Genomic DNA, 27,701 nt, shown 5'->3' with positions numbered 1-27,701 from the left:
AGTCTGATGGCCTTGAGATAGAAGCTGTTTTTCAGTCTCGGTCCCTGCTTTGATGCACTTGTACTGACCTCGCCTTCTGGATGATAGCGGGGTGAACAGGCAGTGGCTCGAGTGGTTGTTGTCCTTGATGATCTTTATGGCCTTCCTGTGACATTGGGTGGTGTAGGTGTCCTGGAGGGCAGGTAGTTTGCCCCCGGTGATGCGTTGTGCAGACCTCTCTACCCTCTGGAGAGCCTTACGGTTGTGGGCAGAGCAGTTGCCGTACCAGGCGGTGATACAGCCCGTCAGGATGTTCTCGATTGTGCATCTGTAGAAGTTTGAGTGCTTTTGGTGACGAGCCAAATTTCTTCAGCTTCCTGAGTTTGAAGAGGTGCTGCTGCGCCTTCTTCACAACGCTGTCTGTGTGGGTGGACCAATTCAGTTTGCCCGTGATGTGTACGCCAAGGAACTTAAAACTTACTACCCTCTCCACTACTGTCCCGTCGATGTGGATAGGAGGGTGCTCCCTCTGCTGTTTCCTGAAGTCCACGATCATCTCCTTTTGTTTTGTTGACATTGAGTGTGAGGTTATTTTCCTGACACCACACTCTGAGGGCCCTCACCTCCTCCCTGTAGGCCGTCTCGTCGTTGTTGGTAATCAAGCCTACCACTGTAGTGTCGTCCGCAAACTTGATGATTGAGTTGGAGGCGTGCATGGCCACTCAGTCGTGGGTGAACAGGGAGTACAGGTGAGGGCTCAGAACGCACCCTTGTGGGGCCACAGTGTTGAGGATCAGCGGGGTGGAGATGTTGTTACCTACCCTCACCACCTGGGGGAGGCCCGTCAGGAAGTTCAGTACCCAGTAGCACAGGGCGGGGTCGAGACCCAGGGTCTCGAGCTTGTTGACGAGTTTGGAGGGTACTATGGTGTTAAATGCTGAGCTGTCGTCGATGAACAGCATTCTCACATAGGTATTCCTCTTGTCCAGATGGTTTAGGGCAGTGTGCAGTGTGATTGCGTCGTCTGTGGACCTATTTGGGCGGTAAGCAAATTGGAGTGGGTCTAGGGTGTCAGGTAGGGTGGAGGTGATATGGTCCTTGACTAGTCTCTCAAAGCACTTCATGATGACGGAAGTGAGTTCTACGGGGCAGTAGTCGTTTAGCTCAGTTTCCTTAGCTTTCTTGGGAACAGGGACAATGTTGGCCCTCTTGAAGCATGTGGGAACAGCAGACTGGGATAAGGATTGATTGAATATGTCCGTAAACACACCAGCCAGCTGGTCTGCGCATGCTCTGAGGACGCGGCTGGGGATGCCGTCTGGGCCTGCAGCCCTGCGAGGGTTAACACGTTTACATGTTTTACTCACGTCTGCTGCAGTGAAGGAGAGTCCGCAGGTTTTGGTAGCGGGCCGTGTCAGTGGCACTGTATTGTCCTCAAAGCGGGCAAAAAAAGTTATTTAGTCTGTCTGGGAGCAGGACATCCTGGTCCGTGACGGGTCTGGTTTTCTTTTTGTAATCCATGACTGACTGTAGACCCTGCCACATACCTCTTGTGTCTTAGCTGTTGAATTGCGACTCTACTTTATCTCTATACTGAAGCTTAGCTTGTTTGATTGCCTTACGGAGGGAATAGCTACACTGTTTGTATTCTGTCATGTTTCCGGTCACCTTGCCCTGGTTAAAAGCAGTGGTTCGCGTTTTCAGTTTCACGCGAATGCTACCATCAATCCACGGTTTCTGGTTTGGGAATGTTTTAATCGTTGCTATGGGTACGACATCGTCAATGCACTTTCTCATGAACTCGCTCACCGAATCAGCATATTCGTCACTGTTGTTGTTGGACGCAATGCGGAACATATCCCAATCCACGTGATCGAAGCAGTCTTGAAGCGTGGAATCAGATTGGTCGGACCAGCGTTGAACAGACCTGAGCGCGGTAGCTTCTTGTTTTAGTTTCTGTCTGTAGGCTGGGAGCAACAAAATGGAGTCGTAGTCAGCTTTTCCGAAAGGAGGGCGGGGGAGGGCCTTATATGCGTCGCGGAACTTAGAATAACAATGATCTAGGGTTTTACCAGCCCTGGTTGCGCAATCGATATGCTGATACAATTTAGGGAGTCTTGTTTTCAGATTAACCTTGTTAAAATCCCCAGCTACAATGAATGCAGCCTCAGGATATGTGGTTTCCAGTTTGCATAGAGTCAAATAAAGTTCGTTCAGGGCCATCTGTGTCTGCTTGGGGGGGAATATATACGGCTGTGATTATAATCGAAGGGAATTCCCTTGGTCGATAATGAGGTCGACATTTGATTGTGAGGAATTCTAAGTCCGGTGAACAGAAGGACTTGAGTTCCTGTATGTTGTTATGATCACACCACGTCTCGTTAATCATAAGGCATACCCCCTGCGCCTCTTCTTACCAGAAAGATGGTTGTTTCTGTCGGCGCGATACGTGAAGAAACCAGCTGGCTGCACCGACTCCGTTAGCGTCTCTCGAGTGAGCCATGTTTCCGTGAAGCAAAGAACGTTACAGTCTCTCTGGAATGCTACCCTTGCTCGGATTTCATCAACCTTGTTGTCAAGAGACTGGACATTGGCGAGTAGTATGCTAGGGAGTGGTGCACGATGTGCCCGTCTTCGGATCCTGACCAGAAGACCGCTTTGTTTGCCTCTTTTACGGCGTCGTTGTTTTGGGTTGCCAGCTGGGATCCGATCCATTGTCCTGGGTGGTAGGCAGAACACAGGATCCGCTTCGGGAAAGTCATATTCCTGGTCGTAATGATGGTGAGTTGACGTTGCTCTTATATTCAGTAGTTCCTCCCGACTGTATGTAATAAAACCTAAGATTACCTGGGGTACCAATGTAAGAAATAACAAAAAAAAAAAATACTGCATAGTTTCCTAGGAACGCGAAGCGAGGCGGCCATCTCTGTCGGCAACGGAAGTAGTTAGTCACTAGCCCAGGTCTAACTCATTTCTGGTCAGAAATTAGGGAGTGTTTGATTGACCAGAACTAGAAATGTTTGTTATCTTAGGCAAGCTAGTCAGAGCTGTTTTTGTCGTAGCTGTGTCTATTGAAACTGGAGTAAAGGTTGAAGTGATAATGATGAAAGACTTGAGTCACGGCTCAAATGGCTGTTAACTAGGATGAATTGCAGAGCTCTTTGGCCGTTGCAAATCATGTGAAAGATGCATTACACGGAACCCAAACCGGCTGCACGCGTGTGCCATTGTGGATAAATTTATCGGGATCAATACACATTGAGCATCAAACAGAAGAAGAAAATACATTTTGCACAACTTGACTATGGGTTTAAGGAGTGGTTGTTGCTCTCTCCTTTCCCTGGGATCTGGCAGAATAGGTAACAGAGTGGGTGGCCGAGCACTGCTGTAGAGACCATGCATCGGGTCATTGACATGTTTCAGGAACTGTAGAGACATAGACAAATCATGATAAACCATGACTAAATTAGACTAGCCGAGCATTGACTATGTTTCCCTTCAGCAATCTGGCAGGCAGGCAGACATACAGAGATAGAGAAAAACATAGGCTTTTTACATTTCTTAGTCAGCTGACTGAATAACTTCTGTACTCCTTCCCTTTGTTCACACCTCCATCCTTCCATCCAAGCTAGAAGATTCCTGCAAAAAAGAGAATCAAATTGAACAAGGCAGGTGAAAGTTGTAACGTAAGGAGTGTTGAGGGGGGGCAGGATTAGGCTAAATGTATCTTATTGTCAAATACAAAATACACAAATACAAGGGTCCCTGATGAATCAAGAAAATCTTCACAACCATATTGGGGGTACACATTTCAAGAATTAGTCTAGCGTAAAATGTTACACACACACACTTCCTGCATTCGGAAAGTATTCAGACCCCTTCCCTTTTTCCACATTTTGTTATACTACAGCCTTATTCTAAAATGGATTAAATAAATGTTTTTCCTCATCAATCTACACACACTAACCCATAATGACAAAGCAAAAACAGGTTTTTAAAAATGTTTGCTAATTAAAAAAGTATAACTATTCAGACCCTTTGCTACAAGACTCAAAATTGAGGTCCGGGGCATCCTGTTTCCATTGATCATCATTGATGTTTTTACAACTTGATTGGAGTCCTGCACTTCAGATTGCATCCCAAATAAATGTTTCACAGAGTTCAAGTAACAGACACATCTCAAAACAACTGTTCAGGCCTTCATGGTTGAATTGCTGCAAAGAAACCACTATTAAAGGACACCAATTAGAAGTGACTTGCTTCAGCCAAGAAACACAAGCAATGGACATTAGACCGGTGGAAATATGTCCTTTGGTCTGATGAGTCCAAATTTTATATGTTTGGTTCCAACCGCGGTGTGGGTGAACGGATGATCTCTGCATGTGTGGTTCCCACCGTGAAGCATGGAGGAGGTGGTGTGGGAGGTGCTTTGCTGGTGACACTATTAGTGATTTATTTAGAATTCAAGGCACACTTAACCAGCATGTCTACCACAGGATTCTGTACCGATACGCCATCCCATCTGGTTTGCACTTAGTGGGACTATCATTTGTTTTTCAACAGGACAAGAACTCAAAACACACCTCCAGGCTTTATAAGGGCTATTTGACCAAGGAGAGTGCTGAATCAGATGACCTGGCCTTCACAATCACCCAACCTCAACCCAATTGAGATGGTTTGGGATGAGTTGGACTGCAGAGTGAGGAAAAGCAGCCAACAAGTGCTCAGCATATGTGGGAACTCCAAGACTGTTGGAAAAGCATTCCAGGTGAAATTGGTAGAGAGAATGGCAAACGTGTGCAAAGCTGGCTTCTTTGAAGAATCTCCATTATAAAATATATTTGGATTTGTTGAACACTTTTTTTGGTTACTACATGATTCCATGTGTTATGTCATATTTTTGATGATTTCACTATTATTCTACAATGTAGAAAATAGTTCAAATAAAGAAACCCTGGAATGACTAGGTGTCAACTTTTGACTGGTACTGTATGTAAATGTGATATTAAATGTTTTAATAGTCGCAAACATTAAAAAAAACTTTTGCTTTGTCATTATGGGTATTGTGCGTAGATTGATGAGGTGGAGGGAACTATTTAATCAATTTCAGATTAAGTCTAACTAAACATAATTTCAAAACGTTCGCTAGCGACAACTGATAAAAATGAAAATGTTCCAATTTCCATGTCGATGGAGGATAAGCCAGAAAATTAAAATTAGCTAGCTAAAATTAGCCAGCTAGCTAGCTAAACTTTCCTTGACGTTCTTCTCTCCAACAAACCACCACGTTAACTTGTAAAATCAAAACAAGAATGCAGGAGAACAGGGACTACCACTTAGCAGTCATCTTTTGTGTACATTGTGTACATTTCGAGAAACTATCGTTTTCGTGGCCTACCAGGCGCTTTGTTCCAAACATGCCGTATGGAATGTTGATGCACTGAGCAAGAGCCAGCAGGAATCCTGCCCGCGGAGATCTATTGCTGCGAGACTGATTCTAATCCAAATTTTAGCTGGAACTGATATGCCTACCTCCTTATTTAGCTACTGAAATTAAAATAAATGTACTGTACGCATTATGTTAATTGCTTAAAAGCTTTAAGGGATAATATAATTGTCATTCTCAGGGGCAATTTCAGAGTGGTCTGTGGTGTACCACCTTATTAATAGGCCTACAGTGTGCAGTAGGATGCGTTGATTGACAGGTGTACTGCCGAATGATAAACGGTCTGCTGGTGTGGATGCTTGCCAACATTAAGTTGTATATTGCTTTTTGCTTTTATAAAGTGGTTGCCAACATATTTAAAGAAAAAGGATTAATGACATGTTTTCATTAACTAAATTAGTAAATTCTGTTTATTTCATCCTTCCACCAAATTATATAGTTTGGGCAAAAGCCAGTAGTTAGTTCTGAAGTTGCTAACCAAATAGGCTGGTCGTTAATGATATTCTCATGTTTTGACTCGGTCATTCCACGTTTCTTTGCTAAACAAATCCTTGGCATGTAGCTAGCTAGCACAGGCCCAATAATGACGAAAGACAAGAACTTAAAAAATAAGGATTTAATATTTTATTAATAGGCAACAACTAGCTGATTTGTCGGGTCAATAAGATAGTTGTAGCGTTAGCCTAGCTATCCTCTATTTCTCCTTTGCTAGCTAGCCAACTAAAGCTAACACACAATCACATCAAGCAGCTGAAAGGACCGCAAACTATGTACATTTTCATTTGTTTTACCTTGGATATGTCCCTTAATGATCTTGATAAATGCATTATTTTGTGGAGAAAAAAACACTGCTTCAGTTAGGGATTCGATTTCGTTTTAACATTCACACCCCTGTTTTCAACCTCATGCGGTGATTTATTTTAATTTGATTTCCCGACCCCGTATGGATAATTTATTTCTTAATAAGCTTAAACCTGATTAAACTTAGATTTTTCTATAGGCTATTGATTTTGTTTGTTCTCTCTCATTATTAGTCCTCTGGCTACCTTAATTTTTTGGGGCAATTCAAACAACTTTTTGAAATGGAACTCTGTTACATTCATTGTTGAAAAAGCCATGTATAAAATGTTTTAAAGCGTAACGTTAGCCTGTAGCCCAAAGTCATATTCATAGCCTATCGAATGGAGAGAGAAGGGAATATTGCCAACGTTTTTTAAAACCGCTAGACAAAGGATAGCTAAGAATTGTCTGTTTTATAAAAACTAAAAACAAATAAAGTTTTAGGCTATAGCCTAATGCCCATGCAATTGACAGAGAGAGAGAAACAATATTTTCTGACTGGACATTTTTGTTCTGCTTTGGTTTAATTCTCCACTCTATCTGGCCTACATTCTTCTTGTGCGTTCTGTATACAGTGGGGCAAAAAAGTATTTAGTCAGCCACCAATTGTGCAAGTTCTCCCACTTAAAAAGATGAGAGGCCTGTAATTTTAATCATATGTACACTTCAACTATGACAGACAAAATGAGGGGGAAAAAATCCAGAAAATCACATTGTAGGATTTTTAATGAATTTATTTGCAAATTATGGTGGAAAATAAGTATTTGGTCACCTACAAACAAGCAAGATTTCTGGCTCTCACAGACCTGTAACTTCTTCTTTAAGAGGCTCCTCTGTCCTCCACTCGTGACCTGTATTAATGGCACCTGTTTGAACTTGTTATCAGTATAAAAGACACCTGTCCACAACCTCAAACAGTCACACTCCAAACTCCACTATGGCCAAGACCAAAGAGCTGTCAAAGGACACCAGAAACAAAATTGTAGACCTGCACCAGGCTGGGAAGACTGAATCTGCAATAGGTAAGCAGCTTGGTTTGAAGAAATCAACTGTGGGAGCAATTATTAGGAAATGGAAGACATACAAGACCACTGATAATCTCCCTCGATCTGGGGCTCCACGCAAGATCTCACCCCGTGGGGTCAAAATGATCACAAGAACGGTGAGCAAAAATCCCAGAACCACACGGGGGACCTAGTGAATGACCTGCAGAGAGCTGCGACCAAAGTAACAAAGCCTACCATCAGTAAGGCACTACGCCGCCAGGGACTCAAATCCTGCAGTGCCAGACGTGTCCCCCTGCTTAAGCCAGTACATGTCCAGGCCCGTCTGAAGTTTGCTAGAGAGCATTTGGATGATCCAGAAGAAGATTGGGAGAATGTCATATGGTCAGATGAAACCAAAATATAACTTTTTGGTAAAAACTCAACTCGTTGTGTTTGGAGGACAAAGAATGCTGAGTTGCATCCAAAGAACACCATACCTACTGTGAAGCATGGGGGTGGAAACATCCGTGCTTTGGGGCTGTTTTTCTGCAAAGTGACCAGGACTAGTGATCCGTGTAAAGGAAAGAATGAATGGGGCCATGTATCGTGAGATTTTGAGTGAAAACCTCCTTCCATCAGCAAGGGCATTGAAGATGAAACGTGGCTGGGTCTTTCTGCATGACAATGATCCCAAACACACCGCCCAGGCAACGAAGGCGATCTCAACCCCATAGATAATCTTTGGAGGGAGTTGAAAGTCTGTGTTGCCCAGCAACAGCCCCAAAACATCACTGCTCTAGAGGAGATCTGCATGGAGGAATGGGCCAAAATACCAGCAACAGTGTGTGTGAACCTTGTGAAGACTTACAGAAAACGTTTGACCTCTGTCATTGCCAACAAAGGGTACATAACAAAATACTTATTTTCCACCATCATTTCAAATAAATGAATTAAAAATCCTACAAATGTGATTTTCTGGATTTGTTTTTCTCATTTTGTCTGTCATAATTGAAGTGTACCTATGATGAAAATTACAGGCCTCATCTTTTTAAGTGGGAGAACTTGCACAATTGGTGGCTGACTAAATACTTTTTTGCCCCACTGTATAACATATTTTATTTAAATAGTCTATAAGCAAATAGGAATGTGTCACTTGTCCCTGCTGTGCACTGCGAAAACGCCAGTCGAGTTCACAGTCGACGATGGCTATCAATCATCGGCGATAGACGATGCTGTCGTAATATCGCCCAACCCTGAGCAGTACAATACGTCTTTGTTTGTCTTCAGACGGGGTAATTCAGGTTATAAATGTGCCACAGGAAACGGTCATACACCCGTTGGGCCTGTGAGTCATGTGGTCAACTTATACTCATTTGCAGGTACACAAGCGGTGGGCGTTGGTGCAGCATTAGCTGACGGAGTGTGCGTGTGCGTGTGTGTGTGTGTGTGTGCGTGTGTGTGTGTGTGTGCGTGCGTGTGTGTGTGTGTGTGTGTGCGTGCGTGCGTGCATGCTCCGAGCCAGGCAGGATATGAGTGTAACAAAAGCAGCAGGATGGCAGGAGAGAACAGGGAGTGGCCCTGGCTGATACACACTGCCCTACAGTGTTAGGCCATAAAACAGTAGCATGTACCCATCATACCTTCACTTCCTCTACTGTGTATACTAGAGCCTGCTAATGCCAAAATAGAATGTCATACATGCTCTGTACAACCCCACCCCTTCTCCACATTACTCCAACAAAACAGACGGGGAAATTGACAAAAGCTTTTTGAAAAACACAGCCACTGTCCAGTGTCTTAACTGTGACTCATCATCATGGCCTGAGACTGTCACTGTACATTCCATCCCTGGGCCCATTCTGTTCCACTGGGTCGGCTTCTGTTAGGAGGAAATGTCAAAGAGTTCTGGTCTAAAGGTCTCACGCAGTGCCAGGCCAGCAAGCAGCATGAAGACGGGCTTTGTCTGTTTAATGGTGGGAGTTGAATTGTCTGGCTGGCTGTTGAATGAGCATTGAGCTCTGTCGGCTTCCGCTCTGGTCATCTGGCAGTGACCTCCACATGTCTCACTGCCTTTCTCAATGCCGGTTTGTCTCACTGTCTGCCTGCCTGCCTTTCAATGTCAATTTTTGCAGCTTCTCTGTGTGTATCTGCTGAATATAGACTACACTCTGGACTAGCCCATGCAGTTGCCATATTAGAGCATGTGCAGACCAGCTGGAGGGTGTGTTTACAGACATATTCAATAAATCCTTATCCCAGTCTGCTGTTCCCACATGCTTCAAGAGGGCCACCATTGTTCCTGTTCCCAAGAAAGCTAAGGTAACCCTGGGTCTCGACCCCGCACCCCGCCCTGTGCAACTGGGTACTGGACTTCCTGACGGGCCGCCCCCAAGGGGTGAGGGTAGGTAACAACATCTCCACCCCGCTGATCTTCATCACTGGGGCCCCACAAGGGTGCGTTCTGAGCCCTCTCCTGTAGGGCCCTCGGAGTGTTATGTCAGGAAAATAACCTCACACTTAACAAAACCAGACAAAGGAGATGATCGTGGACTTCAGGAAACAGCAGAGGGAGCACCCCTCTATCCACATCGACGGGACAGTAGTGGAGAGGGTAGTAAGTTTTAAGTTCCTCGGCGTACACATCATGGACAAACTGAATTGATCCACCCACACAGACAGCGTGGTGAAGAAGGCGCAGCAGCGCGTCTTCAACCTCAGGAGGCTGAAGAAATTCGGCTTGTCACCAAAAGCGCTCACAAACCTTTACAGATGCACAATCGAGAGCATCCTGTCGGGCTGTATCACCACTGCTCTGCCCACAACCGTAAGGCTCTCCAGAGGGTAGTGAGGTTTGCACAACGCATCACCGGGGCAAACTACCTGCCCTCCAGGACACCTACACCACCCGATGTCACAGGAAGGCCATAAAGATCATCAAGGATAACAACCACCCGAGCCACTGCCTGTTCACCCCGCTATCGTCCAGAAGGCGAGGTCGGTACAGGTGCATCAAAGCAGGGACCGAGAGACTGAAAAACAGCTTCTATCTCAAGGCCATCAGACTGTTAAACACCCACCACTAACATTGAGTGGCTGCTGCCAACATACTGACTCAACTCCAGACACTTTAATAATGTAAACATTGATGAAAAATGTATCACTAGTCACTTTAAACAATGCCACTTCATATAATGTTTACATACCCTACATTACTCATCTCATATAACCGATACCATCTACTGCATCTTGCCTATGCCGTTCTGTACCATCACTCATTTATATATTTTTATGTACATATTCTTCATCCCTTTACACTTGTGTGTATAAGGTAGTTGTTGTGAAATTGTTAGGTTAGATTACTCGTTGGTTATTACTGCATTGTCGGAACTAGAAGCACAAGCATTTCGCAACACTCTCATTAACATCTGCTAACCATGTGTATGTGACATACGATTTGATTTATTGCTTTAAAAGCTTTGAACATCTTCCAAAAAAATGTGTTCATATTAACGCACGGTTGCTTTAATTTTCCAAAGAAAATACTCTTATCTTGCTATATTAAACCCTTGTTCAAGCTACTGTTATTCAGAAGTAGCTTGAGGCAGGCCTAGTCAGAGGTGATCATGCAGGGCGGGGCCTCTTGTGGTTTAGAGGGAGCTGTTATTTCAGACTAGGGTTGAATATTTTCCTGGTATTTTAGAATGATGAATCACTTTTCCACCTGGGTAACCTGGTATTTCCTGCCAAAACTGAAAGTGTCATTCAAAAGCATATAGATAGATTAGAGCTTTGATCGAAAATTCAAGCCTGATTCTACCTGAGCCTGATGAGCCATACATTAAATACATTATGAGCCCTACACTAGAACTTTAATGAGCCCAAGCCTGAAAAAGCCCAAATTATTGTGCCATTATCCAATACATATATGATATCTAGGCTATTGCACGACAGAAAAACATAGACACATAGATCTAGATATAATAGCCTAGTGCCATCACACGTTAGCTCTTCTTTCAAACTACCCGTGAGTTCTATTGGCTGCTGTATTTAACATTCAGCAAACAAGAGCTCGTGTCCCTTTTCTAATAGTCTATTGGTATAAGAAATGCTAACAAAAACAACGATGTCCAGCAAGCTGTCCTCGTCTAGATTTTCCTGCATGGGACTCCAAGAGCTAAGGAGCGTTTTTAAAGGAGAGAAGCCAGGTGCGTGCGTATTGCTCAAGAGACAAGCAATAAGTTAGAAGCTTATTATGCGTAAACTGTCAATCATTAGCTAAATATAAGGCTAATAGTGCATTGAATGTATTACCTGAAAGAGGTAGGCTAGACTTGCTATATATATATATCAGTCTTTAACAGGATTATCTATTTTAGGTGGAAGTGAGAGAGGGAGAGGGAGAGGCTGCGAGAGAGTGCTTGTGCGTTCACTGATTTTCAACCAGCAATATTTGAGTGATGGGCTATTTTAAAACTCTGCAGCTGCAATTGGAAAAAATGACATCTTTACCACTAGCACTTTGTGACATCTGCTGATGTAAAAAAGGGCGTTATAAATACATTTGATTGATTTTTTAAAATAAGGCGACCTCCCAAAACCAGATGGAGATGTGTAAATTAGACACGCATTCTGTCTTTATATTACTGTGGCATAGACTATGCTGCAGCAATTGTAGTCCTTCCTTTCACAAGAACAAAAAAGTTACCATGATGAGATGATGGGTCTACATGTGTTGTGATCTGCGCTCCATATTGAGATGGGCTGTCTGTCCCCACCCTGAGCGTTGATGATTCATCATGCAAAGAGAAGGCCCACAGAGAAGCCAGATTTAGACATCACATATAATTTAAGTTCCATTTCAGGCCATGCTGTTCATATAAATAATTTATTTAAATTGACCGGTTTCTCGCAGTTATGTCTTCCGGCGAGTGGTTTTGGGTGATCAATCTTGGTAACGAGTTCCTGATATTCAACCCTAATTCGGACCACTATCACTGTACAGTATGTCTGCTATGTGCCTGTTGCTGCACACACACACATGGCAGCCTGTCTTCATGGAAAGCAGCATTCTAGGGCCCTTGACTCGTCTGACGTGCCTGGTCAGGTTTTTCCCCACCCCCAGGCCATGGTATTTTCTATTGTTCATAAGTGTTCATGCAGCCAAGTGCAATATTTGTGTTTAGTGTGTGCTTGTCACTGAGTACATCATTTACTCTGTTATGGTTTCTTTCTGTTTACTCTAGTGAGTGTGCGTGGACCCCTGTCTGTGCAAGTGTGTGTACTTGCTCAGTTAGCCACTCCTCCCTGTAGGAGTGTCATACCCCTCTCACCTGTAGACACAAGGCAGAATGGAGCGGCAAGGGTAGGGTCAAGCAGGGTCGTGTGGGGGGGGTTTCTTTTGGTTCTACCTGGGCATCAAACAAAACAAGTAAAAGAAGAGGGAGACGAGTAGAGAGGGAGAGAGAACACTACCTGTAAGGACTGAAGTGGAGTGTGTTTGGTGCGTGGAGGAGCTGCTTCACTACACAACATACTGTATGTGACCTACAATACAGGCTAAAGGACCCCACTTAACTGTTCTCACATGTGAAGTGTACGTGCAATTTATTTATTTATTTTTTTCTCAACCGTTTTAAACCAGGGGTGACACATGTGGGCCGGATCCAGGGGGAAATGAACTCTATATACTTTTTAAAATGACTTAAACCAAATTGAAACTGTGAAGAAATGATAATGGACCTATATTCCTAAAATTTCTTGAGCCATGTAACCACATGGGTCTAAATTAGAAGTTACGCCAAATCCAACTGGAAACTATGAGATCAGGTTGGTTTCTGGGTCACGGTGCACAGTCAGTAGACCGACATTCATAGTTTGACTGTCCAGGTTGCTAATAATCACTAGACAGTCAAGGAGCATCGACAGTTCCAAAAACAATAGATAGAGGACAATGTTTAGCAAATTTTGACAGTGAGAATATATAACCAATTTTCAGTTTGGCCCTCCGGAGCTCGTTGACGAATGAATGCGGCCCCCGGGGCAAAATGAGTTCAACACCTCTGATTTAAAGCCTTATTAGATTGACGGTGCTGAGTGACTGTAAAATACTCTCCCGCTGAGGAGGCTCTTGTGACACTGAAGAATGCCTGGCCTGGAGTCAGAGAAAGAACGGAAGAGTTGAGAAGAGTTGAAAAAAGGGGAGCCTTGTTTCTCTTCACAGGCCCCAACAGACACTCCCTGACTGGGTGTGGTGCCTAGGTCTCGTACCAGGACCAGATGCTCCGAACAAACAAACAAATACACACACACACACACACAGAACAACTGTCAGCTTAGGAATGCACCAAACATGTTGATTCAACACTCACTGACTTTACAGACATAATTTCTGGGTTCACTTCTAAAGATAAAGAAGTAGCTGCTAGAAGGTTCTAAGGCTTCTATAAAGCATCTCTATCTGTCTGTCGTCTGCTCCTCTGATTGGTTGTTTCTCTCTGTATCTACGCCCCAGCTCTGTTCTCAGAGAAAGTGAGGAACATGTCACCCGACAAGATCCGGATTCCCCCTGAACCACCAGGACGCTGCTCCAGTCACCTACAGGTACACACACACCTGGGCTTTGTCTTCCACTCACACCCCTACTTACCTTTGAGTTATGTACTGTATCTCTACTTAACCGTATTTCGACTCACCTGAACTTGCCTGTGCTATGTCACCACCACTCTTGCACATCTTACATACCTGTGAAATTCCTCTGTCTAAACTGGTCTGGTCACCTGGTCTAAACAACCATCACTTTCACATTTGTCACCCTGGCCTGCAGTACCACCATAGTCAGCAGTGACACGGTAAGCTCTCTGTCAACAAGTAGCAGACTACTGGAGGGAGGACAGCAAGGGTGTAACGGCTCACCAAACCCACGGTTCGGTCGCTATTACGGTTTTGGTTCACGGTTCGGTTTCGGCACAGCGGGGGAAAACTGTAGTTAATTTGAGTTTATTTAAGAAAATCCAAAGTGTTTATTGCTGATTCCACACATGATCATGAGTCATATAATGCCTGATGAGAGCACCATCAGGAATAACACTTTGCATTTTCTTAATTGAAAACACACGATTACGCAACAGCACTATGTGCAATATATGTGTGAAATCAATATGTAAACATGGCTTAGACCTTGTATAGACTTATGCTATAATGTTTTCTTACAAAAAGATACATTCTGCACACTTGTGTGACTCGTAACAGGAGCGTGTGTCTGTAGCACGTACTTCTCATTTCCCACTCCGGTGTAAAATGATGGGCTGTCACTGTCAAGCAGCTCACTGTAGCCCTGGAGGTCCATCCATCGCAACGCAGGCTGCATTAGCCAATTCATTGACAACTTCAGCTTTAGTTGGCTTCTATAGAGTGCGTAGTTTGCTGAAATGGGTGCGGGTGGGTGAAGTTGGTAACGTGGCTCGAGCACTTTCACGAGGTGCTGAAACCCCCTATTCCTCTCAATGGCTGTGAGTGGGCGCATATCCATGGCTATAAACATACCGATCGCTCTTGTAATTTCTTTGGCCCAGTCAGAATTGGCCACGAAGGGCTGCTTGAATGAAGAGGGGAGACTAAGTTTATTTTTTTTTGCGTTTCCGTCTTGCTCCGGTGGTAGGAATACTGGGGTGATGTTGGCATAAAAACATGCTTGAGGTGTTGGCCGCTGCATAGGCCAGTGGTTCCCTACTCCAGTCCTCTAGTACCACCAACAGCACACGTTGTTGTAGCCCCAGACAATAAACACCGGCTTCAACTCATTGAGGGTTTGATGATTAGTTGACCAGTTGAATCAGGTGTTCTTGTCTTGGGCAACAATAAGTGTGTACTGTCAGGGGTACTTGAGGACTGGAGTTGGAAACCACTGGCATAGGTTATTCTTATTGAGCAACGGTGACATACTCACTCTGTCCATCGCCATTGTAATCTACTGGGAAGCCAAAAATGTTCCCAAACTGGAGATTTAAATGATGGAAAATCATCCTGGTTTATCGACCCCACCACTCGCCATCGTACAGAGCTAGTTCCACAAAAGGACCGTTTGAAATGCGCCAAGTAAGATTAGAATTGTGATTACAAAGTGTGCATAGGCTCTAGTTTTAACGGAATGGCCGGAACAAAAAAAAATAATGCTCAAATTTACTTGAGGCATACACTGCAGCGTAGGCAGAGCCTGTAGGCCTTGTGTTTTTATTTTGGGGATATATTATTAATGTGTTCATTCAGTGTCACAATGCGGACTGAACCAAGGTCCACGTACCGAAAGGTTTGGTATGAACATGTGTACAGTTACACCCCTAGCAGACAGATACGGTGAGGGAAAAAAGTATTTGATCCCCTGCTGATTTTGTATGTTTGCCCACTGACAAAGAAATGATCAGTCTATCATTTTAATGGTAGGTTTATTTGAACAGTGAGAGACAGAATAACAACAAAACATTCCAGAAAAACTCAAATGTTATAAATTGATTTGATTTTAATGAGGGAAATAATTATTTGACCCCCCCTCTCAATCAGAGAGATTTCTGGCTCCCAGGTGTCTTTTATACAGGTAATGAGCTGAGATTAGGAGCACACTCTTAAAGGGAGTGCTCCTAATCTCAGCTTGTTACCTGTATAAAATACACCTGTCCACAGAAGCAATCAATCAGATTCCAAACTCTCCACCATGGCCAAGACCAAAGAGCTCTCCAAGGATGTCAGGGACAAGATTGTAGACCTACACAAGGCTGGAATGGGCTACAAGACCATCGCCAAGCAGCTTGGTGAGAAGGTGACAACAGTTGGTGCGATTATTCGCAAATGGAAGAAACACAAAAGAACTGTCAATATCCCTCGGCCTGGGGCTCCATGCAAGATCTCGTGGAGTTACAATGACCATGACAACGGTGAGGAATCAGCCCAGAACTACACGAGAGGATCTTGTCGATGATCTCAAGGCAGCTGGGACCATAGTCACCAAGAAAACAATTGGTAACACACTATGCTGTGAAGGACTGAAATCCTGCAGTGCCCGCAAGGTCTCCCTGCTCCAGAAAGTACATATACATGCCCGTCTGAAGTTTGCCAATGAACATCTGAATGATTCAGAGGACAACTGGGTGAAAGTGTTGTGGTCAGATGAGACCAAAATTGAGCTCATTGGCCTCAACTCACCGTGTTTGGAGGAGGAGGAATGCTGCCTATGACCCCAAGAATACCATCCCCACTGTCAAACGTGGAGGTGGAAACATTATGCTTTGGGGGTGTTTTTCTGCTAAGGGGACAGGATAACTTCACCGCATCAAAGGGACGATGGACGGGGCCATGTGTACCGTCAAATCTTGGGTGAGAACCTCCTTCCCTCATCCAGGGCATTGAAAATGGGTCGTGGATGGGTATACCAGCATGACAAATGACCCAAAACACACGGCCAAGGCAACAAAGGAGTTGCTCAAGAAGAAGCACATTAAGGTCCTGGAGTGGCCTAGCCAGTCTTCAGACCTTAATCCCATAGAAAATATGTGGAGGGAGCAAACGTACAAAATCAGCAAGGCATCAAATACTTATTTCCCTCACTGTAAGTGTATGATGTACTGAAATTGGCAGGGTATGAGAACAGATAAGGTGTGTGTCTGAGATATTGGTTTCTAGGTTGTAAAATGCCCCTCCTGCCAAAGTCTGAGAAGAGTTCAATGCCAGCTGCCAGACGAGCAGTGTTCTGCAGTTGTTGGTAAATGTTCAAGAATGTTCCAGACTGTTGAAGAGCAGAATCCTCCAGTGGGAGAATAACATCAACATGTAGGAAGAGACAGACAAAACAACTCAGTGGTCAGCTCTCTGTCAATCAACATTCCATCCCTCTAGATACGGTCCCTCAATCCTTACACTGGTCCAAGGTTTTCCTCAGAAATAAGTTGGCATTCTCGGTAGACATTGCCATCATGCACAGATCTAGGATCAGCATATCCTTCCCAAATCTTAACACTAACCATGAGGGAGAAATATGCAACACTTAGATCAGTAAATGTAGGTGTTGAGGCAGGTGAAGATGAATGTTTTGGTGAGTGAACAGCTCAGCACTTTATAGCATTGCTTGGTGTGCGCACACACCTACTTAATAGGCTAACGGTTCAGAGCGTTGGACCAGTAACCAAAAGGTTGCTGCTTCAAATATTCCGTTCTGTCCTTGAGCAAGGCAGTTAACCCACAACTGTTCCCCGGGAGCTGACGAGTCGACTGAAGGCAGCCCGCACCTCTGATTCAGAGGGGTTGGGTTAAATTTAGAAGACACATTTTGGGAGGAATTAAATCAGTTGTGCAACTGACGAGGTATATCCTTTCCCTTCTCTTAATTACCCCTCTATCAGGTGAATCATTGATGAATCACTACCTTGCCTCAGGCTGCAACTAACACCAGCACACACAGGAAGGGCTGGGGACAGTTAAGACTCAGGCCAATGAGTAGCCAGGGTGTGGTCTGTATTGTTTTAGTATGCCTCATTATTGTACTGGCCCTCATTATTACCATTGTATCTCAAAAAATAAACATCACAATACTGTTGTCCTACTATTTGGCCTAATTGAATTGAACAGTTGTTACTGTAGATGCAGTAGTGCAAAAACATTCAAATCCTCCATCTTGTCCGTTTTAAGGCTAATTTATCATTGTGGATACCCCTGGCTCCAGTTGACAGGCCCAGCTTCCTGCGTCTACCAGGAGCCTGGTTGCCAAATATTGCTCTGAGGTCTCAGAAACTGCAGACACACAATGGCTCCATTCAGAGCCCTGTCAGTCAGATATACAGTACCAGTCAGACGTTTGGACACCTACTCATTCAAGGGTTTCTCTTTTATTTTCTACAATGTAGAATAATAGTGATGACATCAAAACTATGAAATAACATATATGGAGTCATGTAGCAACCAACTAAGTGTTAAACAAATCAAAAATATATTTTAGTTTCTTCAAAGTAGCCACCCTTTGCCTCAACCATCTTCACCTGGAATCCTTTTCCAACAGTCTTGAAGGAGTTCCCACATATGCTGAGCACTTGTTGGCTGTTTTTCCTTCACTCTGCGGTCCAAACCGTCTCAATTGGGTTGAGGTTGGGTGATTGTGGAGGCCAGGTCATCTGATGCAGAACTCCATGACTCTCATCTTGGTTTAATAGACCTTACACAGCATGGAGGTGTGTTGGGTCATTGTCCTGTTGAAAAACACATGATAGTCCCACTATGCGCAACCCAGGTGGGATGTCGTATCGCTGCAGAATGGTGTGGTAGCAATACTGGTTAAGAGTGCGGAGGTAACTTTGGGTCTTCCTTTCCTGTGGCGGTCCTCATGAGAGCCAGTTTCATCATAGTGCTTTATGTTTTTTGCGACTGCACTTGAAGAAAAGTTTAAAGTTCCTTCATGTCTTAAAGTAATGATGGACTGCTGTTTCTTTTTACTTATTTGAGCTTTTCTTGCCATAATATGGACTTATCCCTATTTGGTAAAAGACCATCTTCTGTACACCAGAATGCCAAGAGTATGCAAAGCTGTCATCAAGGCAAAGGGTGGCTACTTTGAAGAATCTCAAATATATTTTGATTGTTTAACACTTTATTGGTTACTGAATGATTCCATATTTGTTATTTCATTTAGTTTTGATGTCTTCACTATTATTCTACATTGTAGAAAATAGTACAAATGAAGAAGAACCCTGGAGTGAGCAGGTGTGTCCAAACTTTTGACTGGTTCTGTATGGGTCAAGACTGGAGTAAAGACCCTGGCTTCAGCCTTTGCCAAGTTCAGCTGCCATGTTTCGCATCAGTTAACACACTGTAGGGGCTAAGCTAACTTGTTACGCCTCTCTACCAATTGACCAGTCATTTTGTGCTGTTCATACTCTGGTAGGTTTGGAGGCCGGAGGTCGCAAGTTCAATTCCAGTTATGGACAACTGCACCTGGCTTTACTGATATATCTAGGCTTGTGATACATACACATCACAACAGACGAACAAAGTGCTTGTCGTAAAAAACTATACTAGTGGGGATTTGACTCTTATGTTATACTGATCAGATATGTTGGTTTTCTGTCAACAGGAGAAGATCCAGAAGCTGTATGAAAAGAATCTACATGGAGACTTTGACACAAACAACCACATTCAGAAGAAGAAAGAGTTCAGGAATCCCAGGTACACACACACACTAATTCATGCCACACACACACACACAAGAGTTATGACCACGTCGATCATACGTGGGATGCTTTTCCAGATCCTTTCGTTGACATGTCAATGTGTGTCTTTGCAGTATCTATGAGAAACTCATTCAGTTCTGTGGCATTGATGAACTGGGAACCAACTACCCTAAAGACATGTTTGATCCTCATGGCTGGTCAGAGGACTCTTACTATGAGGCACTGGGTAAGAAAGTCATTGGTGTGAATGTGTGCGGACAGGCATATGTGCTTGTTTGTGGCTATATGTGCTTGCCTGTCTGTGGTAGTCCTATCAGCTGAACTGTTTTCATTCCCTCCCTGCAGCCAAAGCTCAGAAGGTAGAGATGGATAAACTGGAGAAAGCCAAGAAGGACAGGACGAAGGTGAGGGACACGGGCGCTTTTATTGACTTGAAGAGGGGACCTGAGGTAACCTGAATTCCAATACACACGTTTTCACCCCCCCACACACAAAACAAAACCATGCCTGCTCTCCTCTTAACCCCATCCCCAACCTCTGTTTAAAACATATTCACTACATGGCCAAAAGTATGTGGACATCCAAGTTGAACATCTCATTCCAAAATCATGGGCATTAATATGGAGTTGGTCCCCCCTTTGCTGCTGGTCCCCTCCGCTCTTTTGGGAAGGCTTTCCACTAGATGTTGGAACATTGCTGCGAGGACTTGCTTTCTTTCAGCCATGAGCATTTGTGAGGTCAGGCACTGAGGTTGGGCGATTAGGCCTGGCTCGCAATCAGCGTGACAATTCAATCTGAAATGTATTCGATGGGGTTGAGGTCAGGGCTCTGTGCAGCCCAGTCAAGTTCCTCTACACCGATCTCAAAAAAACATTTCTGTATGTACATTTCTGCTGAAACAGGAAAGGGCCTTCCCCAAAGTGTTACCACAAAGTTGGAAGCACAGAATTGTCTAGAATGTAATCGTAAGCTGTACTGTTAAGATTTCCATTCACTGGAACTAAGGGACATAACCCGAACCATGAAAAACAGCCCCAGACCATTATTCCTCCTCCATCAAACTCTACAGTTGGCACTATGCATTCGGGCAGGTAGTGTTCTCCTGGCATCCGCCAAACCCAGATTCATCCGTCGGACTGCCAGATGGTGAAACGTGATTCATCACTCCAGAGAACGCGTTTCCACTGTTTCAGAGACCAATGGTGGCAAGCTTAACAACACTCCAGCCGATGCTTTACATCGTGTGCAGCTCCACGGCCATGGAACCCTATTTCATGAAGCTCTTGATGAACAGTTATTGTGCTGACGTTGCTTCTAGAGGCCGTTTGGAACTTGGTAGTGAGTGTTGTACCTGAGGACAGACTATTTTTTAGGCACTGCGTGCTTCAGCACTCGGCTGTCCCATTCTGTGAGCTTGTGTGGCCTACCACTTTGCGGCTGAGCAGTTGTTGCTCTTTGACATTTCCACTTTACAATATCAGCACTTACAGTTGACCACGGCAGTTCTAGCGGGACAGAAATTTGATGAACTGACTTGTTGGAAAGGTGGTATCCTATGACGGTACCACGTTAAGTCACTGAGCTCTTCAGTACAGGCCATTCTACTGCCACTGTTTGTCTATGGAGATTGCATGGCGGTGTGCTCGATTTATTTATTTTCCCCGTCAGCAATGGGTGTGGCTGATATAGCCGAAACCACTCATTTGAAGGGGTGTCTACATACTTTTGGTTATGTAGTGTACCTGTTCAGAGAAAATAGCTTTGCCAACCCTGTACGTACGTTTACTCCTCTCCTTTACTGTTTTACCAATCATAGAACGGGCCGTTCTCTTTTATCAGTCTGTGTGTCAGGGGCATGTTGCCACCAGCAGCCTCTAGTTTATTCTCTCCACACACTTCCAGAGAAGTGTCCTGCCAAGAGATTAAGGCTCATCACAACACAATGTCAGCACAACCCAGCCTGGCTCCGCTCAGCCCTCTGCAGTATGAGTATGGTGAAGTATTTTGTCTCCTCTCTCCTCTCCTAGATTGAGTTTGTGACGGGCACTAAGAAAGGGACAATCCCCACCAATGCAGCAGTTCCCACCACCAATACAGCTACTACCACAGCTACAGGTACACTCACATCACACACAACTGTGTTCCAAATCAACCCCTAGCCCCAACCCCTAGACAGCTATCACCACCAACACCTCTTCTACTGTCACTGGCAGAGAGATGAGCCCCCCACACTCCATAGAAACATTATCATCCCTGGCTGATTTTAGGTTGTGACCTTCCTGAAAGAGAAAAAGGTCAAGATTATAGAGTATATCTGGTTCCCTTTCTCTCCCGTTCACTTTCTCTCTCTCTCCCGCCTCTCTCCACCCCCAGCAGAGGCTCAGAAGAGGAAGAGTAAGTGGGACTCTGCAGTGCCCGTGACCCTGGCCCAGCCCGCACTGCTCACTACCACGGCAACCCTGCCAGGGGTGGTGTCCGTGACAACCACCGCCAGCGGAACCAAGACCACAGTCATCTCCGCCGTTGGCACCATCCAGAAGAAAGCTAAGCAGTGAACCGGCATGGGGAGAGGAAGTGTGTGTGTGTGTGTGTGCGTGCGCGTGCGTGCGCATTGAGCTGTATGGTTGTATTACTAAATGCAAAAAGAGGGAGAGTGAAAGAATGTCTTCAGACAATATGGATGTCACATGAACCTCTGCATCTCTACTGCCGTCGGTCTCTGGGATTGGATCTACAACATTTGGTCAAAGGACTCAAGCCTGACTTGAGATTCAATGAGACAATTTTTCTGTCATTTCTGCATTGATATCAACATAAGGTCCCTTTTTCATCCAGCTCTCCAGTCAGCACCCTGTTGAAGTTATGCATTGATCTGTTTTTTTTTTTCTTTTCTGTCGACAAGAAAGTGTTTTGATGTTAGCTAAAGACTATCCATGGGGAAAACCACCCTACCTAGAAAGTAGCCTAGTTATGGCATAACCTGCTAGCCTCTTGACTGAAACTTGAGTTAGTTTCTTTATTCCATCCTCCTGTAAAATGGTTTCTTACAGTATCAACCCACCTGTTATGGTACAGTATATATTACTATTAGTTTTGGGCTCTATAACATCATTTCCTTTCTACCCACAGTGTATATTTGTGCTATTTCCTATGTTCTGTGTTTTGACCATCTACTGGACAGACTGTGGACATTGGCATCAACGTTTCTTGTCTCATTTTCAATGGCCTATTCAAAGAGCTTAGCGGAAATATTTTTTACAAATGTACATATCACTGATGATGATGATGATGATAGGATGGTAAATAAAACAAACGTCATACTGCCTTTTCAATTGGAGTGTGTGTGTCCATTCTTGTTCGGTCGTCTTGGGTTCAACATAAACTGTAATTTATACATAAGATGTAAGTAGTATTTGATCATACAATTATTTTCATGCTGTTCTCTGGATAAAGCTTTGAATGTTCTGTCCAGGAAATGAAGGAATGTTATTGTGTGTTATTGCGTTCCAGATCTATTGACTGCAGCCACTGGCCTGAATCTGGCCAGAGGAATTTCTGCCTCGCTGTCTCCCTTTCATTCGCTCTCCTCTCTTTAAATGTTCCCCTTCTGTCTCTTTTCTATCCACTACCCACGTTCTCTCTCTCCCCCTCTTTCCGTCCATCTATTTCTGTGCACTTTGGGAATTTATGTGGCCAGGTGCGGTTGTGATTTACATCCATCCTTCACCTCTTCCTTATCTTTTATCCCTCTCTTTATCGGACTTTAATTCCATCCAGCAGGAACGATAACACACCGCCCCGCAGTCTTCTGAAGCACAGTTGGAGGTCAAAGTTCAGAATCGGAGTCGTCTACTAGAGGAAGTCAGTTAGATCAGCTTACACTCAACAGATCCCCATATCACCAATAGACTTGAGGGCTTGTCAACCACCACCATATCCCAGGGGTCAAAGTTCTTTGTAACTGCGAAGGATATCTGTCAAGGTTTTTGGAGAGGTCGTTTTTGAGATCTGTACATCCGGGCTGGTTTGGAGATGACAGCCTTAAACAGACAAGCGTGTCTAGAAACATGTCTGTTTACGAAAAGTATTCCCAAATAAATGTATTCTCAAATGTTGCAAACTCAACAAAAAAAGAAACGTCCTCTCACTGTCAAATGTGTTTATTTTCAGCAAACTTAACATGTGTAAATATTTGTATGAACATAAGATTCAACAACTGGGACGTAAACTGAACAAATTCCACAGACATGTGACGAACAGAAATTGAATAATTTGTCCCTGAACAGGGGGGGGGGTCAAAATCAAAAGTAACAGTCAGTTTCTGGTGTGGCCACTAGCTGCATTAAGTACTGCAGTGCATCTCCTCATGGACTGCACCAGATTTGCCAGTTGTTGCTGTGAGATATTACCCCACTCTTCCACCAAGGCACCGACAAGTTCCCAGACATTTCTGGGGGGAATGGCTCTAGCTCTCACCCTCCGATCCAACAGGTCCCAGACGTGGTCAATGGGATTGATATCCGAGCTCTTCGCTGGCCATGGCAGAACACTGACATTCCTGGCTTGCAGGAAATCACGCACAGAATGAGCAATATGGCTGGTGGCATTGTCATGCTGGAGGGTCATGTCAGGATTAGCCTGCAGGAAGGGTACCACATGAGGGAGGAGGATGTCTTCCCTGTAACGCACAGCGATGAGATTGCCCGCAATGACAACAAGCTCAGTACGATGATGTATTACACCGCCCCAGTCCATGATGGACCCTCCACCTTCAAATCGATCCCGCTCCAGAGTACAGGCCTCGGTGTAATGCTCATTCCTTTGACGGTAAACGCAAATCTGGCCATCACCCCTGGTGAGACAAAACCGTGACTTGTCAGCGAAGAGCACTTTTTGCCAGTCCTGTTTGGTCCAGCAACGGTGGGTTTGTGCCCATAGGCGACGTTGTTGCCGGTGATGTCTGGTGAGGACCTGCCTTACAACAGGCCTACAAGCCCTCAGTCCAGCCTATTGCGGACAATCTGAGCACTGATGGAGGGATTGTGCATTCCTGGTGTAACTCGGGCAGTTGTTGCCATCCTGTACCTGTCCCGCAGGTGTGATGTTCGGATGTACCGATCCTGTGCAGGTGTTGTTACACGTGGTCTGCCACTGCGAGAATGATCAGCTGTCCGTCCTGTCTCCCTTTATCGCTGTCTTAGGCGTCTCACGGTACAGACATTGCAATTTATTGCCCTGGCTGGCCACATCTGCAGTCCTCATGCCTCCTTTCAGCTTGCCTATGGCATGTTCACGCAGATGAGCAGGGACCCTGGGCATCTTTCTTTTGGTGCTTTTCAGAGTCAGTAGAAAGGCCACTTTAGTGTCCTAATTTTTCATAACTGTGACCTTAATTGCCTTCCGTCTATAAGCTGTTAGTGTCTTAACGACTGATCCACAGGTGCATGTCCATTAATTGTTTTTGGTTCATTAAACAAGCATGGGAAACAGTGTTTAAACCCTTTACAATGAACATCTGTGAAGTTATTTTGATTTTTACAAATTATCTTTGAAAGACAGGGTCCTAAAAAAGGGACGTTTCTTTTTTTACTGAGTTTAATTTCTCTGTTAAGCTGCGTGCACTGAATTGACATGCATGATTGTTGATGACACTCCGATATTTAGATGAAGGGAATCAAATAGTATATAATGCGCACCACAGCGGCGCTCAACTCAGACAGCAGTATAGCCTACTGTAGCTCTTGGCACAGTAATTGAAAGCCTATATACTTTATCACTTTTTTATATAATCCTTCAATTGCGCATGTGGCATTGTTTTACAAATGCAGTTTTACAACCGGAGTTTCAAGCATGGTTTAGGCCAGTGGTACCCAACCTTTTTCGGTTAGTTTACCAACAACTGAATTTAGCTCTGCCTGCAATAGGCCTACCACTGAAGTACCCCCTCGTGCATTTTACCAGTAGACTTCTTGGGTCTTCTCCAGTACCCAGTTGGTAGGCCAAGTACTATTTGCTACTATTTTTGACGTGTAATGTTATTAAAACAAAATCCGAAAACTCCGTAGTTATAATAGTTGACATATTTACCTAGTTGGCTTGTTTTCATGTGTTCTATGCAAGATAATATTCCTTTTTTATTGTTTTTATTTTAAGTTTTTATTTTGAACACAACAAATCCAAAAAACAGAACTATAGAAACAAGAGTACATAAACCTAACAGACAGGGGTGTTACATATCAAGATTCCTTTTCTATTTGTTAAATACTTTTAGGGTGCATATTGCTTTTTTGTTTTTACATTTACTGATCATTTCAATATAATATTTAAATTCTATCTTAAATAATGTGAAGAGGGGTTTGTGCTCTGCCCACCTCATTTTATGGACAAAGAATCTTCCATGACAGAGAAACAAATGAACAATGAAAGTTAAATCAGGGTCCATATCATTTGAATCAAAATCAAACATAATATCCGAGTCTTTCAAATTAACATTAATAGTTGTTTCTTTTAAAATAAAATCTTCTAACTCACACCAAAATCTTCTGACATAAGAACAGTCCCAAAATAAATGGTCAAGAGTTTCTGGGTCACACCCACAAAATACACATTTGTTATCAATAGCTATTTTAAATCTGTGTATAATAAAGGTCTTTACAGGGTAGATTCTATGAATGAGTTTGTATGATACTTCTTTCACCTTATTAGATATACAATATTTACCAGACAATAACGGAACTTTGTTCCAGTTCACTTGTCCTAGGGCTGCATTCCAGTACATTTTAGCAGAGGGAATAGTAACATATTGACATAGTTTCCTTATATACATGTTATTACATTTGTAGTTTAAAATGTCAATTCCTTCTAATTGTATTGAGGCTACAAAATCCTCAACAGTTGCACTTGGAGTATTGTTACATTCCCCTAAAAGAAGAATAGTACCTTTAGGGACAGCTCTAACAACAAGTTGATACTCCTCAGGAGTGAATGTAACATTGTGTGTTCTAATAAGTTCTGGATAATCATATAGTTGTCCATCAATATTCAATAATTGTTTAACCCAAATAATACTGTTGTCAAACCAGTTCTGGAAAATAAAGACTTGTTTTTGTATTATGTCTTTAATTATTCCAGGTTGTAGACCTATGTGGGGAAAAATTGTGTTTGTACATGAGGTTCCATGTTAGAAGTACTTGTTTATGAAAGTTTGCAAGTTTAATAGGGATTTTACCCAAATCAAAGTTACATTTGAGTAAGAATTCTAGAAAACCAATCTGTTGGAATATTAAATTAGGGATGATATTCCAAATGCAATCCTTATTTCTTAAATAGTTTTGTTTCCATTTAATCTTAAATATTATATTAGAGGTTTTAATATCCAGAGCATTCAACCCTCCCTCACCTTTGGTGCTACATAGTACCGCTTTTATTAAATAATAAGGTTTATTCCTCCATATGAAGTTAAATAATTTAGTATCAACAATTTTAGTTACTGACAGAGGAACATCCAAGGCAAGGGAGGTATAAACTCATCTGGACCTTCAGATTTTGATAAAAGTACACATCCAGATAAAGAAAGATCTCTTAATAACCAGGAGTTAAATATCTTTCCAACTTCCTCTACAATAGGAAAGAAATTTAAATTGGCCCGTTCTTTCTGATCTTTGCTAACTTTAATATCAAGATATGTGATCACATATTTTACAGGGATAATCCTCTCGAGGCGAATTCAAATTTCGGGAGCCATAGAAAGGAAAGATGTATTCAGACAAGCATTAAATACACAACCGTTCTTAATTAAATCGCGGGAAAACACTTTTAAAAGCAGCTTTGGCAAATGTATTTTGATAGCATTTTTGGCCTTTGTTAAAACAAAATCGGGGGATCCAAGTTTCACATTGCCACCACGTGTATTTATATAATCCTTCAATTGCGCATGTGGCATCGTTTTACAAACGCAGTTTTACAACCGGAGTTTCAAGCATGGTTTAGGCCAGTGGTACCCAACCTTTTTCGGTTAGTACCATCAACTGAATTCTGCTCTGCCTGGAGTAGGCCTATCCCTGAAGTACCCCCTCGTGCATTTTACTCAAGTAGGCCCAGAAGTCCTAGTACCCCTGCTTGGGAACCACTGGTTTAGGCGCAGCTGAGCAACAGAGTCGTGATGTGCAGTTCGCGAACGATTCGTTATTTTTGAACGACTCTTTTTTTACTGATTTGAGAGTCATGATTCATTTTTCTGAGTGA

General features: G+C 43.5%; 1 protein-coding gene across 4 annotated transcripts in view; it reads left to right on the top strand.

Moving 5' to 3' along the window:
* The window catches only part of LOC112233644 (SAP30-binding protein-like), a 43,251-nt gene extending 20,462 nt beyond the window's left edge, over positions 1–22,789 (top strand). The window contains exons 5-10 of one of the 4 annotated variants that reach the window (XM_042306063.1): positions 13,763–13,851; positions 19,361–19,452; positions 19,571–19,683; positions 19,803–19,861; positions 21,485–21,572; positions 21,834–22,789. In XM_042306063.1, coding sequence (XP_042161997.1) covers positions 13,763–13,851; positions 19,361–19,452; positions 19,571–19,683; positions 19,803–19,861; positions 21,485–21,572; positions 21,834–22,012 — 620 coding nt within the window. In that variant the 3' untranslated portion in view covers positions 22,013–22,789. Of the gene's footprint in view, positions 1–13,762; positions 13,852–19,360; positions 19,453–19,570; positions 19,684–19,802; positions 19,907–21,484; positions 21,573–21,830 lie in introns of all 4 variants that reach the window. The other 3 variants (XM_042306062.1, XM_042306061.1, XM_042306060.1) reach the window with 3 other exon arrangements.
* The last annotated feature ends 4,912 nt before the right edge of the window (positions 22,790–27,701 follow it).

This window comes from Oncorhynchus tshawytscha, linkage group LG25, assembly GCF_018296145.1.
Source record: "Oncorhynchus tshawytscha isolate Ot180627B linkage group LG25, Otsh_v2.0, whole genome shotgun sequence".
Classification (NCBI taxonomy): Eukaryota; Metazoa; Chordata; class Actinopteri; order Salmoniformes; family Salmonidae; genus Oncorhynchus; species Oncorhynchus tshawytscha.
Note: the sequence above shows the minus strand (reverse complement) of the source record. Positions and strands in the feature narration are given on the sequence as shown.